The sequence below is a fragment of the Dasypus novemcinctus genome, chromosome 10, assembly GCF_030445035.2.
Source record: "Dasypus novemcinctus isolate mDasNov1 chromosome 10, mDasNov1.1.hap2, whole genome shotgun sequence".
NCBI classification, from domain to species: domain Eukaryota; kingdom Metazoa; phylum Chordata; class Mammalia; order Cingulata; family Dasypodidae; genus Dasypus; species Dasypus novemcinctus.
The window spans coordinates 44,247,081-44,263,315 of NC_080682.1; the positions used below are offsets into that span (position 1 = coordinate 44,247,081).

General features: G+C 41.3%; 1 protein-coding gene across 4 annotated transcripts in view; it reads left to right on the forward strand.

The window, feature by feature from the left end:
• CKAP5 (cytoskeleton associated protein 5) overlaps positions 1 to 13,923 on the forward strand; it is a 111,439-nt gene extending 97,516 nt beyond the window's left edge. For all 4 annotated transcript variants that reach the window (XM_058306263.1, XM_058306264.1, XM_058306265.1 and 1 more), the window contains exons 36-44: positions 5,164 to 5,343; positions 5,816 to 6,003; positions 6,510 to 6,585; positions 7,377 to 7,565; positions 7,661 to 7,798; positions 8,261 to 8,344; positions 8,435 to 8,594; positions 12,963 to 13,114; positions 13,205 to 13,923. In XM_058306263.1, coding sequence (XP_058162246.1) covers positions 5,164 to 5,343; positions 5,816 to 6,003; positions 6,510 to 6,585; positions 7,377 to 7,565; positions 7,661 to 7,798; positions 8,261 to 8,344; positions 8,435 to 8,594; positions 12,963 to 13,114; positions 13,205 to 13,432 — 1,395 coding nt within the window. In that variant the 3' untranslated portion in view covers positions 13,433 to 13,923. The remainder of the gene's footprint in view (positions 1 to 5,163; positions 5,344 to 5,815; positions 6,004 to 6,509; positions 6,586 to 7,376; positions 7,566 to 7,660; positions 7,799 to 8,260; positions 8,345 to 8,434; positions 8,595 to 12,962; positions 13,115 to 13,204) is intronic.
• The last annotated feature ends 2,312 nt before the right edge of the window (positions 13,924 to 16,235 follow it).

The window sequence follows — 16,235 nt, forward strand, 5'->3', positions numbered from 1 at the left end:
TGTGCAGCCTGCCCAGGAATGGCGCCGCCCACACTTCCCGTGCTGCTGCCGACAACAGAAGCGGACAAAGAAACAAGATGCAGCAAATAGACACAGAGAACAGACAACCGGGGGAGCGGGGGTGGAATTAAATAAATAAATAAATCTTTTTAAAAAAAAGAGAGAAGCAGAAAGAGACCAGATCATGTAGGACTTTGAAAGCTCTAGGCAATGGTGTTTAGATTTTATTTAAGTGTGATGGGGAAGCCATTAAATAATTTGAGACAGACAAGATACAGTATTTTGGGTTTTTTTGGTTTTTCTTTTTTAATCTATCTCTTCTTCTTCCTCCCCCATCTGTTTCCTAACAATCCAGGCCTAAAGCCATTAGATAGGGTAGAGCAAGGTAGGCATCCATGGTTATGGCAGGAGGGTAGGAGTGGAGAGTGACAGTGTCCCAAAGTGTGGGTCTCAGAGCCCAAGTGAGGAGGGCATCCATGTGTGTTGGGGGAAGTGGTGGAAGGTGACTTAGAATGGGGAGTCATCTGCATGGGGCAGGCTGTTGGCAGAGATGAGCAATGGGTTACATACAAAGAGATCGGTCAAATAAATAAATATAATAATGGTAAGGAGAATCAGATTTCTCACCATCAGAGAAGGGAGTTACAAATATGGATGGGAAGCAGAATAGAATAGACTGGTGTTGGAACAGAATGAGATGTGTCAGTATGAACGCACGGTTTTCGATATATAGGTAGATGAGGAATTAAGTAAATGTTTATATATATGGTTATCTATGTGACATATAATATGCATATATAGATTATATATACCCTACCTCTTTTCACTGAGAGAAACCCAGAACAGCAACAAGCATACCTAGTACCCAAATTTTGTCTTCTAAGTACCATTTTCCACTAAAAGAAATGAAGGTTCCTTAGGGAAATGACTGATTCCAGGGCTAAGTTAGGGAAAGTACAAGATAAGCCTGGAGCATCTCATGCCAGACAAGGATAGGCTCAAAGAATGATAGAGCATACCAGAAAGACACAGAAGCTGACTAGAATGGACTCCTTGTGTCCAAACGGGACAATTTGAGCATCAAAATAATGATAATAAGTTACAATCCAATAAATTGAATGAAATTCAGTAAATTTATTGAATTCAATAAAATTTTAATATAGGAAACGGACTTTGGCCCAGTGGTTAGGGCGTCCGTCTACCATATGGGAGGTCTGCGGTTCAAACCCCGGGCCTCCTTGACCCGTGTGGAGCTGGCCATGCGCAGCGCTGATGCGCGCAAGGAGTGCCGTGCCACGCAAGGGTGTCCCCCGCGTGGGGGAGCCCCACGCGCAAGGAGTGCGCCCGTGAGGAAAGCCGCCCAGCCGCCCAGCGTGAAAAAGAAAGAGCAGCCTGCCCAGGAATGGCGCTGCCCACACTTCCCGTGCCGCTGATGACAACAGAAGCGGACAAAGAAACAAGACGCAGCAAATAGACACCAAGAACAGACAACCAGGGGAGGGGGGGAAATTAAATAAATAAATAAATCTTTTTTTTTAAAAATTTTAATATAAAAGGAAACCAGAAGTCCATGTACATATTAATTAATGTTTTAATTACAATTTTGAGGAGAAATGGGTTATTTATGTATTTCACAGTAGTTCTTCACAATTGATTTGAGTACAGAGTTATTTAAAGGAAGAGAAGCCTGGCAGATTCCTAATTAAGTAATAAACATGAACATCATCAATTATGGGACAAAATGAAATCATATGCCACTTGCTAGGATCCATTGAGAATTCAGCATCACTTTGGTGATATTCCTGTTAACAGTGCATAATGTGAATCTAATCCTAAGGAAACATCAGATGAATGCAAATTGAGGAACACTTTACAGAGTAACTAGCCTGTACCCTTCAAAAGTGTTAGGGTCAAAAATGTCAAGGACAGACTGAGGAGCTGTTCCAGACTGAAGAGAGACTAAAGAGACATAATTAAATCCAGTGCATGATTCTAGACTGGCTTTTTGCCATAATTGGAAAAAAGTGAATGGGGTCTAAGGATAAATGGTAGTAATGTTAATTTCCTGATTTTGGTGTTATAATCATGACTGTATCAGAGAAAGTCATTGTTATTAAGAAAAATACACAAAAGTATTTTAAGGGCATGGAACATCAGATTGACAACTTATACTCTCAAATGATTCAGAATTAAAAGTTCCTTTTCTATACTTAACTTTTCTGTAATGTTTGAGTTTTGTTTTGTTTTGTTTTTTTAATTTGGGGGTAAAAACAATTTTTTCACTCTGTAGAAGCTGGATTATAGGCAGGGCAAGAGTAGATTCTAGGAAACCTGTTAGGAAGCTATGGCAGAAATTTGTGTGAAAGGCACTATGATGTGCCTCTAAGATGGTGATTGAGAGGAAGAAAGTGGATGGTTTCAGAGTATGTTTTGGAGGTAGAATCCAGAGGACTTGATGCTAGATTGGATATGGAATGTAAGGAAAGAAAGAAAGAAATCAAGAATAACCCCTTGATTTTTGACTTGAGCAATTAGGTGGATGGTGGTATTGTGTACCAAGATCAGGAAGGTGGCTTCAAGAGAGGTTGGAAATCAAGATATATGTCTTTGTTGTTTTAAATTTGAGCAACCCATTAGACATCTACATGAAGACAGATGGTTAGGAATGGAAGAGCAGAATATGGAATCCTAGCCCAAGGTTTTTTCTGTTGTTTGATAAATTAACATTATTAAAAATTTTGGTACTAGAAGAAAACAAACTGGGAAGATTCTGGAAAATAGTGACTTGAATACATACAGCACTTTTGCCCTTCTCTTTCAATTTCAATCCAGCAGCCCTCTGCCTTTCTAAACATAAGAGCTGCTAATGGGTCAGGTAGGTGGTATTTGAAAAGTGTAAGCAGTTCTCAAGCTCTACCTTATATAAGACTTTTTCTCATATGGGCCTACAGAGAACCTGGGGTTAAATAATGATCCTCAGGGATGAGGAGCAAAGCACCACAAATCCTAGAGAGGGTTCTTTCTTGGTCTGTGGAGATCAGTAGCTTCCAAAAGGAAATCCCAAAGGGCAGTGGTGGCCTATGTGAGTATCACTGGAAAGATCCAGTGTTCTTTCTGGCCCCAGGGGAACTACAGGTAGTTGAATAGAAAGGCTGAATTCACTTCTGAGCCTGAAAAGTTCCTAGCCTTTATGTCTTCAGAGACTAAAGAACAGAACTGCCTATTCTTGGTTCTTTGCCAAATGACACACAACTTGCCTACTGATATACCACAGGCCTACAGGAGCAGAAACTGCTACATCTCCAAAACTCAGATTCCCACTATTGAGAATTTCCAAAAGCAAGGCCCAAGTGTGAATCCTGAATAGGTAAAAAAGAATAACATAGCACACCTTAGGGAACCCAGCAACAGGAAGAACAAACTAGAAACAGACTAATAGTTCATCAATACGGGAATGTTTGAATAAACTTTGGTACATGCATACATTAATTATTATGCTGCCCTTATAAATAATGTAGAACTGTTTGGGGATTTTCATAATTTTCTATTGAGTGAGAAAAGCTAGATGCAAAGAAATATATATATCATAATCTTCCTGTATCTTGACTGTAAATGTGTACAGATGTGGTTGTATATGATTCTATGAATATGAAGAAAAAGGAGGAGAGTAAGCAACCATTCCCCCAAAAAAATAAAGTATTTTTCTTCCTGTGGTGTCCATGCTGAAATGGCATTGCTAAATGGATTCAGTTGTTTAAAATTTTGTGTGTGTGTTTATGAGTGTATTAGTCAGCCAAAAGGGTGCTGATGCAAAGTACCAGGACTCTGTCAGCTTTTATAAAGGGTATTTATTTGGGATAGATGCTTACAGTCATAAGGCCTAAAGAGTCCAACTCAAGGTACTTTCTTACTCAAAGTCATTGGAAGCAAGATGGCGGGCGATGTCTGCAAGGGTTCAGCCTTCCTTCTTCTTCTTAAGGCTCCGTGGTCCCAGCTTCTTCTGATCTCAGCTGTAGGCTGACATAAGACTTGTCTCTCTCCACAAAGCTCATTTCCTTCCCAGCTCAGTTGCTTTATTTTCTTCACAAGGTCAGCTCTAGACTATCAGGCTCATCTCCTTTCCCAGGGCATCTGCCGTGTCTAATGAACTGTCCCTATTCCTCTTTGTTCTTCTCCTGTGTATCTACTTTTGTGTATTTCTTTTTCTGCCTTCTTGAATATCAGCCTCTGTAACCCATCAAGGGGGTAAGGACTCAACCCTGCATGCCCTAATGACAAGGTGGAATCAAAGCCCTAATCGTAACATATTTTAATCAAAGTCATCTTAGCTGAATCTAATAAAATCGAGGGGTATCAACGCCCAGAGGAACAGACCAGTTTACAAACATAATCTTTCTTTTTGGAATTCATAAATAGTCTCAAACTGCCACATGAAGTGTACCTGTATAAAGAGATAAATAAAAGTAGGAACACTGTATTCTACAACACCACAGAGCACCATTCATGTAGTCTATATAAATGTTCTCCCCCAGAACATGGACTACACTGTGGAATTTCGTGCCTCCTGCATTGTGGCAGGCCTTCATAAGGATGATCATGAAGTTTGGTCATGGTTGTTATTTATGTAATCAGTGTTAATAATCATAAAAATAGAGCTACTTTTACTATAGTGAATAGGAGATATATATGTTTCCCATAGTAACATTTTACCATTAGTGCCAACCAGTGTACTAGACCGTAATGTGAGAGACCTGAATTTTGAGTTTGGACTGAATTGTCTGAACTGAGCCTCACTTTTCTCCTGTGGTAAATGGAGATCTTAATATCAACTCTGTCTGCCTCTTAGAGCTGTTAAAATGGTCAAATGAAACAATGTGTATGAAAGTTTTCTGTTTTTACAAGTTGAATATTTAAACATAAGGATTATTATTCCAATTAGAGAGTGAGCTTTTACATGATTTGCAGCTAATTCACCTGACAGTATATTGTTCAGAAATATTTGGTAAAAGATTGAATCCTTAAGGACTAGTTATGCATGGTATATTTTTTTCAAGCTAAGATATTGGAAGTGTTTTGCCAATATTGTTATGGAGAAGTCCCTTGTAATGTCTACCCAATGTAGTGTGAAGCTTGGAAAATACTTCTTGAATTTTTTGTTATCAGATCGATGAGGTCCTGAGACAGGAGGACAAGGCTGAAGCTATGTCTGGCCATATTGATCAGTTTCTCATAGCCACGTTCATGCAGCTAAGACTCATCTACAACACACACATGGCAGATGAGAAATTGGAGAAGGATGAGATCATCAAACTGTATAGCTGTATCATTGGCAACATGATTTCGGTAAGGGCACTTCTGCAGGCACTTGAATCTTCCCTTCAACCTCTCACCCTCCCTGGTTCTAAAGCCTTTGTTAGTGCAGATGTAACAGTGAATCCTATGTTACTTGGCAGAATTTTACATATGTAGTAAAGCAAGCCACTGACTACTTCCACTGGCTATTGAGCTGCACTCAATGCTGTTATTATTAGGATATAAAGCAGAATGCTTACAAACTACCTAGAATTCTGTTTCTTGCCAGTTTTTTCATCAGACATGGTGGGCCCAAGCTCCTTTTCAAATATAGGCATGTTTGCATTAAAATTTAAAATACTTTTTATAACAGGAAGGAAACATACCACATCATTTGGTTATTACTAGAGGCTTCCAAGGGATTGTGTGATTTTTATTTTTTGTTAAATGTGCTGTCCATGTTTATCTTCCTTGCTCTATATATTGAGTTCTATACTTACCTAACACAGTTATGACTGGTTAGCTGTTTCAGATAGAGAGCCTAGCCCGAGAGGCTTCCACTGGAGTGCTGAAAGACCTAATGCATGGCCTTATCACCCTAATGCTGGATTCTCGAATTGAAGATCTAGAGGAAGGACAACAGGTGATCCGCTCCGTGAACCTCTTGGTGGTGAAGGTTCTGGAGAAGTCAGACCAAACCAACATCCTGAGGTATACCTATACTATCAGTTTTAGAGCCCAGAATAGCTCTATCTACACACAGAAGCCAGAGAGTCAGTAGATAAAGTTGTAACTTTACATTTGCCTAATAAGTTAATTTATTACTCTTCTTTTCCTCATTGACCAAAGGTATTCAAACCTGAAACACAGTTAAAATGAGCAGTAACTTAATAAGCCAGCCAATATCCTGCTTTTTCTAGAATAAGATTGTAAACTCTGTCAGTTCCATCTTCTTTCATGTACATTTCAAGTACATTTCTTTCTCCATTTTCAGTGACAATGGAAAAGAAAGTCAAACATCACTATTTACCAGTTGGTACCAAAGCTAAAATGATACTTATTTTCTTAATAACTGAAGGTCAAGTAATCAAAGAATTCCTGATCCACAAATTCTCAATTTATTAGATGGGAGGAGAATATTCACACTTGCCCTTTCAATTACTTCTGTTGGAACATAAGTTTGAAAATTATTAACTGTTGTGTTGGTTTTTTTCCAGTGCCCTACTTGTTTTGCTCCAAGACAGCCTGCTTGCAACAGCCAGTTCCCCCAAATTCTCAGAGCTTGTTATGAAGGTGAGGTTGAAATTATGTGATCTCTTTTCTTTCAAAGATACAATCACTTGTTAAGATATGGGAAATGAAGATTTGGAGCTAAGACATAGGCTCAAATCAAACAGGACCCACCTGAAGAATATAGTGGTCTCCAATTATCTTTTCCTCCAATTTATACCCCATGCTCAGGCCTAAACAATTCCTGAATAATACTGGCTTCAAACAGTGGGAAAGGAAGAGCTACTTCGTAAATATCTCACCAATTCTCTTAGAATCAAAAGGCAAGAAAGAAGTTTGAAACCTAAGCTTAGAAGTTGATGGTTTGTTTGGAGACAAATTTCATTTCTATTGGAAAAAATATATGTATAACTATAATATTTTGGGTTTTTTGATGGAAAACTGCAATAGAACATATCTATAAGATTGTACTGTGACTATACTGTATCAATGTAAGATATTTTGTGTCCTCAGGTTGGATTTTGTTGAGCAATATGAACTACCCTAACTGCAGGTACTAAATAAACCCAAGACAGAATTTTCACATTTTCACATCATTTAAGACCCCCCTCTCTAGAATCTGGGAGGAAAGAGTAGAGACAGATGATTGGAAGGATGACTTGTCACACTTAAGCAAGACTGAAGTGATTAAAATTGTTTGAGTTTTAGCTACTCAATTTGAAAGACATGATATACAAACACACACACATATCCCTGATCATATTTTACAAGTCCCAGAGCTTAGGGACAATGAATAGTGACAGAAATTATCCTCATTCTTCAGTCACTCCTAACTTTGGTTTCTTTTTCAATAGTGTCTCTGGAGAATGGTTCGACTACTGCCTGACACCATCAACAGCATTAACCTAGACAGAATTCTTTTGGATATACACATTTTCATGAAGGTCTTCCCCAAAGAGAAACTAAAGCAATGCAAAAGTGAATTTCCCATAAGGACCCTAAAGACCCTGCTGCACACCTTATGCAAATTAAAAGGGCCTAAGGTGAGTGAAAACAGTTCCTGGTCCCTGAGGGAGCTTGAGAGAGAATATCACAAAATGGCATTACTCCCATTTGAATGTGCATTTATCTCCTTCAGATACTAGACCACCTAACAATGATTGACAATAAGAATGAGTCTGAGCTGGAGGCCCACCTCTGCCGGATGATGAAGCATACTATGGATCAGACCGGAAGCAAGTCCGATAAGGAAACAGAAAAGGGGGCATCTCGAATAGTAAGTATCCTGACTTGAAAGACTGAGGGAAGGAGATGGTCCTGGAAGTGTTCTTGCGTAAGGTATAAGCCACCTAAAGTCTACCTTTCAGAGGATTTAAGGTAAAGGCTCAGGGTTTGGTTGAATCCATCCTCTGCTGTGATGCTGTAACCATTTCCAGCATGAAATTTTTGAATGTAAACTAGTAATGAGATTCTTGGTCTCCCAGAAAGATTTCTCTGTCTACCGAAGATACTGGTCACCAGATAAATCTACTGTGGGCTCTATTTAATTGGGAAGGATCTGAACTTTCTTCATCAAATTTAGTTGAAAACCTCAGACTGAAGGCATTCAATAATGCAGAACATTAAGTGTTTTCAATAAGGTCCAGAGTTTGAGATATTTTCAGTTCATATCCAACAATTGATTCCTAATTAATAACTCAAGTCTAAACAGTCCTTCCTGTGTCTTTCAACTTTTCAGGATGAAAAATCATCAAAGGCCAAAGTGAATGATTTCTTAGCTGAGATTTTTAAGAAGATTGGCTCTAAAGAAAACACTAAAGAGGTAGAGGGAAAGGGTTAAACCAAGTTGGGATCTCCCTTATGGAAAAGAGTCACTAACACCCATCCCCACCCCTTCCTTTTTGTTGACCAGGGCCTAGCAGAGTTGTATGAATATAAGAAGAAGTATTCAGATGCTGACATTGAGCCATTTCTGAAAAATTCCTCACAGTTCTTCCAGAGCTATGTTGAGAGAGGCCTTCGGGTAATTGAGATGGAGAGGGAAGGCAAAGGCCGTATTCCCACTTCAACAGGTATGGTTTGCTCTAGTAGCTCTAGGAGTAAGCTCAAAATAGCTATCAGCTCAGGAACCTGAAGTTTTTGATTCACATCCATGAACCTTAATGTTAAGGTCACCAGTGGTCTTCACATTGCTACAGGTCAGTTCTGTCTCCTGGCTTAGCCCATTTTTCTATGTTTGGCAATGGTAATGATTTCCTGCCCTTGCAATGATTTGGCTGCCAGTTCTTCCAACTATATTGGTTTTCCTCCAGCCTCGTTGGCCTCTGACTGATTCTTCCCTCTCCCTGATCTCTTAACATTGGCACGTCCCCCAGGGTTCACTTTAAGTCCCATTTTCATGCTGGTGAGTCCCAATATTTCTTTTTTTTTTTTTTTAAGATTTTTATTTATTTCTCTCCCCTTACCTCCCCCCCCCCGCCCCCCAGTTGTCTGTTCTCTATGTCCATTCACTGTGTGTTCTTCTGTGTCCACTTGTATTCTTGTCAGTACCACCAGGAATCTCTGTCTCCCCTGGTTGCATCATCTTGCCGCGTCAGCTCTGTGTATATGGCACCACTCCTGGGCAGGCTGGACTTTCTTTCACGCTGGGCAGCTTTTCTTACGGGGCACACTCCTTGCATGCAGGGCTCCCCTGCATGGCACGGCACTCCTTGCCTGCATCAACACTGCATGTGGGCCAGCTCCACATGGGTCAAAGAGGCCCTGGGTTTGAACTATGGACCTCCCATGACGCTCTATCTGTTGAGCCAAGTCCACTTCCCCCAATATTTTTTATCTCCAACACAAACCGCCTTCCTGATCTCCAGACTGATACATATCCTGTGTAACATCTCCACTTTAATTTCTAGTATACATCATAAATGTAACATTGTCAAAACCAAGCTGATATTCTCCCCAAATCCTGCTTCCTTTACATTCTTCTCCCTCTCAATTAATGGCAACTTAGTCCTATTTTGCTCAGACCCAACATTTTAGAGACTTTTCCTCTCTGTCAGGAAATCCTTTTGGTTGTACCGGCAAACTATTTGCAGAATTCACCAACACTTTCTTTCTCATCTCCTTCATTGCTACTGCACTGATCTGAAAGAAACATTATTACCTCTCGCCTGGATTACAGCACTATCCCTCTATCTGATCTTCTGCTTCCATTCTTCCCTTTTGTATTAGTCAGCCAAAGGGGTGCTGATGCAAAATACTAGAAATTGGTTTTTATAAAGGGCGTTTATTTGGGGTAAGAGCTTACAGATAATAGGCCATGAAGCATAAATTACTTCCCTCATCACATATTAGAGCAAGATGACTGCCAACGGCTGCAAGGATTCAGGCTTCCTGGGTTCCTCCCTTCTAGGGTCTTGCTTCTCTCTGGGTTCAAGTTTCCTTCCTCCCCAGGGCTTGCTTCTTCCTAGGTTCAGGGTTCTTCTCTTCTTGAGGCTGGCTTCTCTTCCTCTGTGAGCTTACGTCCCAGGGCTCCAGCTTAAGGCTTCAGCATCAAACTTCAACATTAAACTCCAACATCAAAAACCCTCAACTCTGTTCTTTGCCATGCCTTTTATCTGTGAGTCCCCACCTACCAAGACTCAGTGCCCTACTGACATGGCCCAATCAAAGCCCCAATCATAACTCAGTCATGCCCAGGTATAGACCAGATGACAAGCATAATCCAGTATCTATTTTTGGAATTCATAACCATAGCAAACTGCTACACCTTCCTATTGTCATTTGTCTACATAGCATCAAAGCAATTCTTCTAAAAAATTGTTTTCCAAAGTTTCCCCCTTTCACGCAACAAAGGCAAAAGGCCTTACAAAGATCCTACATTATCTTGCCCAGATACCTTTTGGACCCCCTCTTCTCTGACTCGCATTCCACTGTAGCCCCACCAGCCTCCTTGCTGTTCCTGGAACACACCAGGCATGTGCCTTCTTGTGGCCTTTGCACTGGCTCACTCTTAGGTTTAGATTGCTTGTCCCCAAGATGGCCTTGTGGCTAGTACCCTTTCCTCCTTCAGATCTTTGTTCAAATATCACTAGCTCAATGAGCTCTTAGTTAAAACTTGCAACTTTCCCCTCACTCCCCGTAGCACTTAACACCTCTAACATACCGTATAATGTATGTATCTTGGTGTAGTTGTTGAATGATACGAATGAATGCTTATTCTAAGATTAGGCCACAATGATACTATCCCCAAGGTGAAAAGTCAGTGCCTGAGAATTACTGCTCATGGGACTTAGAGACTAAAGGAAGCAGACTGAGGAGGCTTTGGTTACAGAAAATATCTGTCAAAGAGCACTAACTCAAAAAGAGACAGAACCACCTGCAAAAGTTCCTGCTCGTCAGTGCAGAGTCAAGCGCTCACATTTGGCCTGCATTGAACTCTTCATGAGTTCAGTGAGGTTCAATCAACTCATATATTCTAGAATTTGTTCTCTCTCAGCATATATCTTGTTAGGCTGCAGCTCCATTTCACTTGTGTTCTCTTAAATCATCCTTTTTTTAATTTTTTGTTTTCCTTTTGACCCTTAAACTACCCTTCTCCAAGACCTTAACAGTCTTTTTCTTGAAGTACAATGAGCAGAATGTCAAATGTTATGCCAGGTATGGTCATATCATGGTTTGGTCAGTCACAGTAGAGTTTCTTATCTCTTTTTGTACTTTTTGGTGATGTCCAACATTTGATATTTTCAGTCTAAACAGCACATTCCTAACACAAGCATATGACCTCACTGATACCTAAATTGATGTCTTGCCTTAGCGTATTCAAACACTTCTTATTGCTGACTTTTAAATTGTTCTTCATTCATGTTTCACCATTTCAGAAAGTTCTCTCTCTTTTTTTAGTATTTATTTATTTATTTATTTACACACACACACACACACCCAATCCCTTTCATTGTTTTGTGCTCGCTCTCTGCTCTAGGTCCATTCACTGTGTGCACTGTGTGCTTGTCTTCTCTAGGAGGCACCAGGAACCAAACCTGGAACCTCCCATGTGGAAGAGAGGTGCTTAATTGCTTGAGCCACCTTAGCTCCCTGCTTTTTTGTGTTTCTCATTGTGTTTCCTCGTTGCATCAGCTCACTGTGCCTGCCTCTTGTTCCAGTTCACTTTTGTGCTCATCTTCTCCAGGAGGCACCGGGAACTGAACCCAGGACCTTCCATGTGGTAGACAAGAGCACGATTGCTTGAGCCATATCTGCTTCCCTCTCATCTTTACATTAAAGAATTGTTTTCCCTAGCATAACCTGCTTTACTCTTCTCTTTACCATAGGGAGTTTTTCCTTGCAGTGCTTTGTCTTTTTGGCCTGTTTCTATTGATTTCAAATTAGTTATTTTTAAATGCCTACATTTTGCTAGTATTCCTTTTCTGAAATTTAGGAACTGTGATGGATTTTGTTTCATTTTGGTTTTTTCCTTCTTCTGCCAGAATATTATCTGAGTGATAGGGGTTGGATGCTTTAATTCCTGTCCCCACTTTTAGATGATTGTTGGGTACCTCAGCTTCTCCCCCTTCTCCTCATGAATAGCCTTGAGTGCCTTGCTGTCCTTTACAGTTTCAGTAAGAACTTTCCTATGTGTATCACCTACCTAGTCTGAACCTAGTCAAAATCTTCCTAACATGTAAGGTCTTCACATTCTTCGATTGGGCAATTACAGTATACTCAGCAGTAGTTTAAGTTTTTTGGATTGCCCAAGTCAGAGGACTAAGACCTGGGATTGCTGACAACCCCCTGCATAACTCAAGATATAAATGGATGGCCCGACTTACATTCTACCCTCCTGTATCAATTCTTTTTTTTTTTTTTTTTAAAGATTTATTTATTTAATTTCCCCCCCCTCCCCTGGTTGTCTGTTCTTGGTGTCTATTTGCTGAATCTTGTTTCTTTGTCCGCTTCTGTTGTCGTCAGCGGCACGGGAAGTGTGGGCGGCGCCATTCCTGGGCAGGCTGCTTTCTTTTCACGCTGGGCGGCTCTCGTTCACGGGCGCACTCCTTGCGCGTGGGGCTCCCCCACGCGGGGGACACCCTTGCGTGGCACGGCACTCCTTGCGCGCATCAGCGCTGCACATGGCCAGCTCCACACGGGTCAAGGAGGCCCGGGGTTTGAACCGCGGACCTCCCATATGGTAGACGGACGCCCTAACCACTGGGCCAAAGTCCGTTTCCCATGTATCAATTCTTGTAGTTCTCATCAAGCTTATCTTGTATATTCAGTGCACCCTTCGCCACCCACCCTACATGAATTCTTATGGATGTTTTAGTTTTTAAGTACAGTGTAGATATTCAAACCCCAGGAAAATCTTAATTGCCCCCTTTGCCAGATCAGCCAGGGAGCCTAGAAGTGGGCTGTTTATCTGAATATTCTTTCTGCATTTTCCTTTCTAGGCATTTCCCCTCAGATGGAAGTCACATGTGTTCCCACTCCCACAAGCACAGTGTCCTCCCTAAGTAACACAAATGGAGAAGAGCTGGGACCATCCGTCTACCTGGAAAGGCTAAAAATCCTCCGACAGCGATGTGGTCTGGACAATACAAAGGTACTGCTCCCTTCTGTGTGGGTCATGATATATGTTGTCTCAGAGATGCAGCTTGAACTGCTTAGACAATGTCTTTTCTTCTCTCATTAGCAAGATGACCGGCCTCCATTGACCTCTTTGCTCTCCAAACCAGCAGTTCCTACCGTCGCCTCTTCCACAGACATGCTCCACAGCAAACTCTCTCAGCTCCGCGAATCCCGGGAGCAGCACCAGCATTCAGACCTGGATTCTAACCAGACTCACTCTTCAGGAACCATGACCACATCCTCCTCCTCCACAGCTAACATCGATGACTTGAAAAAAGACTGGAGAGAATAAAGAGCAGTCGTAAATGAAGCTGCCCCATTCCCTTGGCACCCTGCAGCTTTAGTTTACTAAACTAGAAGTCCTCATAGTTTAACGTGGCCTTGGCAGGCCTAGTGTACACACTGGTTGTATGTATCATACTGTGGATCTGGGGGAGGAGTGATTGTGGCACAAGTATTTGTACATACTCTGCTCCCTCCGTCAGCATCCTGCCTCTCTAGAAGACTGTCTGTGTATTAGTTTAGTGTACAGACTTGTAAACAGCTGCTCTCCTCTCAGCTCAGACTAGTTTCCATATCCTTTTACTTTTTATTTTTAATTACTCATTTGTAAAGTCCTAATCTTTCCTAGCTTTTAACTATTAGAAACTCTTTAATAGTTTTCCTTTGAGTTTGTGAGCTCTTCTCCCTGTAGCCCTGAAGGGTCACTGTATTCTCTATGAATGCATGGCATGATACAACTAATTTAAGAGTCTTTTGTAAATAAAGTTTGCATTAACTATACCTTTTTCCCAAGATGCCCCATCATATCTGGGAGAGTTGAGGTAGCTCTTTCTGTCTTGGGCCTCCTGCCAGTTAGAGAAAGGTTAGTTATGGCTTAAGGAGCTCAACCTGGCTCACCTGCTTGGAGCTGTCTTTCACTCCTTTGGAATAGGAGGAACCTGACTCTCCAGCTTTCCATGGGCAACTCTTAAGGAAGCAGAGAAATCCCCTCCTTCCTTTTTTTGAAGTTTTGATCATGACTTCCCTCCAGTCATCACTGTAGTACCAATATGCTCTTAGGCATCCAACCACATTCCTGCCCAGGTGCATTTGAGATTGTGCCAAAGGGATGCTTGTGCTACCAGGGATCTCATCCTGCAACTAGATTTGGGTTCACATGACTAATGGAGGGTGGGAGAATTTAGGAGCTTTCTGCTTGTTATCTAAATCCATTTTGGTCCAGACTAACAGTTGCTTCAAACTCAGTCTGAGCAAGGACCAAAAATACTGAGGATTCACCTTTGGACTACATTCCAGAGGGGCTTCTTTCTACCGTCAGAAGACCTCTTCAGGACTAATGGGTTCTGGATACAGGTCGGAGACTTTTTTTGGCAATCGTAAAGTTCAGAGGAACTTTCCTAGCCCACTTTTGAACACTGGTGTTTTAAGAAATGTAAGGTTGGTAGAAAATGAGCATCCTCCATTAATTTCCATATCATTTTCAGGTGACCTCTACACTGCTTAAATTAAACTTCCCTCTCTCCCTTACATTAAGAAGATGGGAGTGGGTATGTGTTCACTGAAGGGAAGATGGAGGAATTCAGTGCTATAGAAGTAGCTGTGCTTGAGTCTGGAAAATCCAAGTGCTCAGAGCGTACGATCCTGAAAGCTATTTTGGAGGAAAGCGTTCTTGTGAGAATATGTATCCTTGTTTAAAAAGCAGAATTTGGGTATTACAACTGATTCTTAATCCCTTCCTCCTTGCTCTGGTTAAAATTGGGGAGTGGAATGAGGCTCAGTGGTTGAGCGCCTGCCTCCCACATACAAGCTCCCAAGTTCAATCCCCTGTACCTCCTTAAAAAAAAAAAAAAAACTGGACTGCCAAGATCCTGCAGCCTCTCTGAATTCCCAGTTTTTATCCTGCTTTCTGGCCAACCAGAAGCAACAAATTAGGGTAAGGAACTCAGTCTATTTAACAGTTCCCCATTGTATTAGAAAGTGGGAAGTTAATAAGAAAAAAAAGGATAAGTACCTACCAGCCTTAGGTCCTTTCCCCTCTAAACCATGTACATTATTGCAAAATGATAGGCCTAGGCCAACAATGGTAACTATGTGGCATCCCTGCTCTACTCCCCTATCATCTACCCAAGGCAGACATTCAATCTTCAGTCCTTTCTTCTAAGCTCAGACATAGAGTTAGCATAGTCCTCTAGATACTTATCATTTGATTAGCACTTCACACAAATTTCCTGTCACACCTGTTATAGGTTATAGTATCTAGTTCCCTCTGAATCATAAATGCACCTAACAGGAATAGTAATACAACACATCAGGGAAGCGGACTTGGCTCAATGGATAGAGCATCCGCTTACCACATGGGACGTCCACGGTTCAAACTCCAGGCCTCCTGACCCATGTGGGGAAGCTGGCCCATGCGCAGTGCTGATGCGTGCAAGGAGTGCCGTGCCACGCAGGGGTGTCCCCCGCATAGGGGAGCCCCACGCAAAAGGAGTGCGCCCCATAAGGAGAGCTGACACAGCAAGATGACGCAACAACAACAAAAAAAGTATTTTTTGTTGACAAGGATACAAGCAAACACAGAAGAACACAGTGAAATGGACACAGAGACCAGACAACTGGGGTGGGGTGGGAGGGAAGGGTAGAGAAATAAATAAAAATAAATCTTTAAAAAATAAAAAAAAAATAGAATAAAAATAAATGCTATATACCGATATTTAAAAAACAAAAAACATGTTATAGCTAGGAAAGCCATGCTCCCTCCCAGACCAGGGAGAATTCTGCCTTGGAGAATGTGCTGTGAAAGCATATCTTTGATACCCTTTGTGAATCCACGTACATACTCGGTGGGTCTCACTTCTTGGAAAAGCAAATTGTTGAAGTGTGATAATGGCTATGTGAGTAGAAATTCTGGGAAGCAAAAAAACCCAACCAATGTGCTATTTGCAGGGATCAGAGGTGGGAAGGGTAAGTGGCAGAGGAATCTTTAACATGCCAACCCATATGTCTATTCTAGTTTGCCAGGCAGTACTGAGAATACAAGTGACAACGATTTATGGAGCGCTTATCAGGAACTAGGCATTATTCTAAGTACT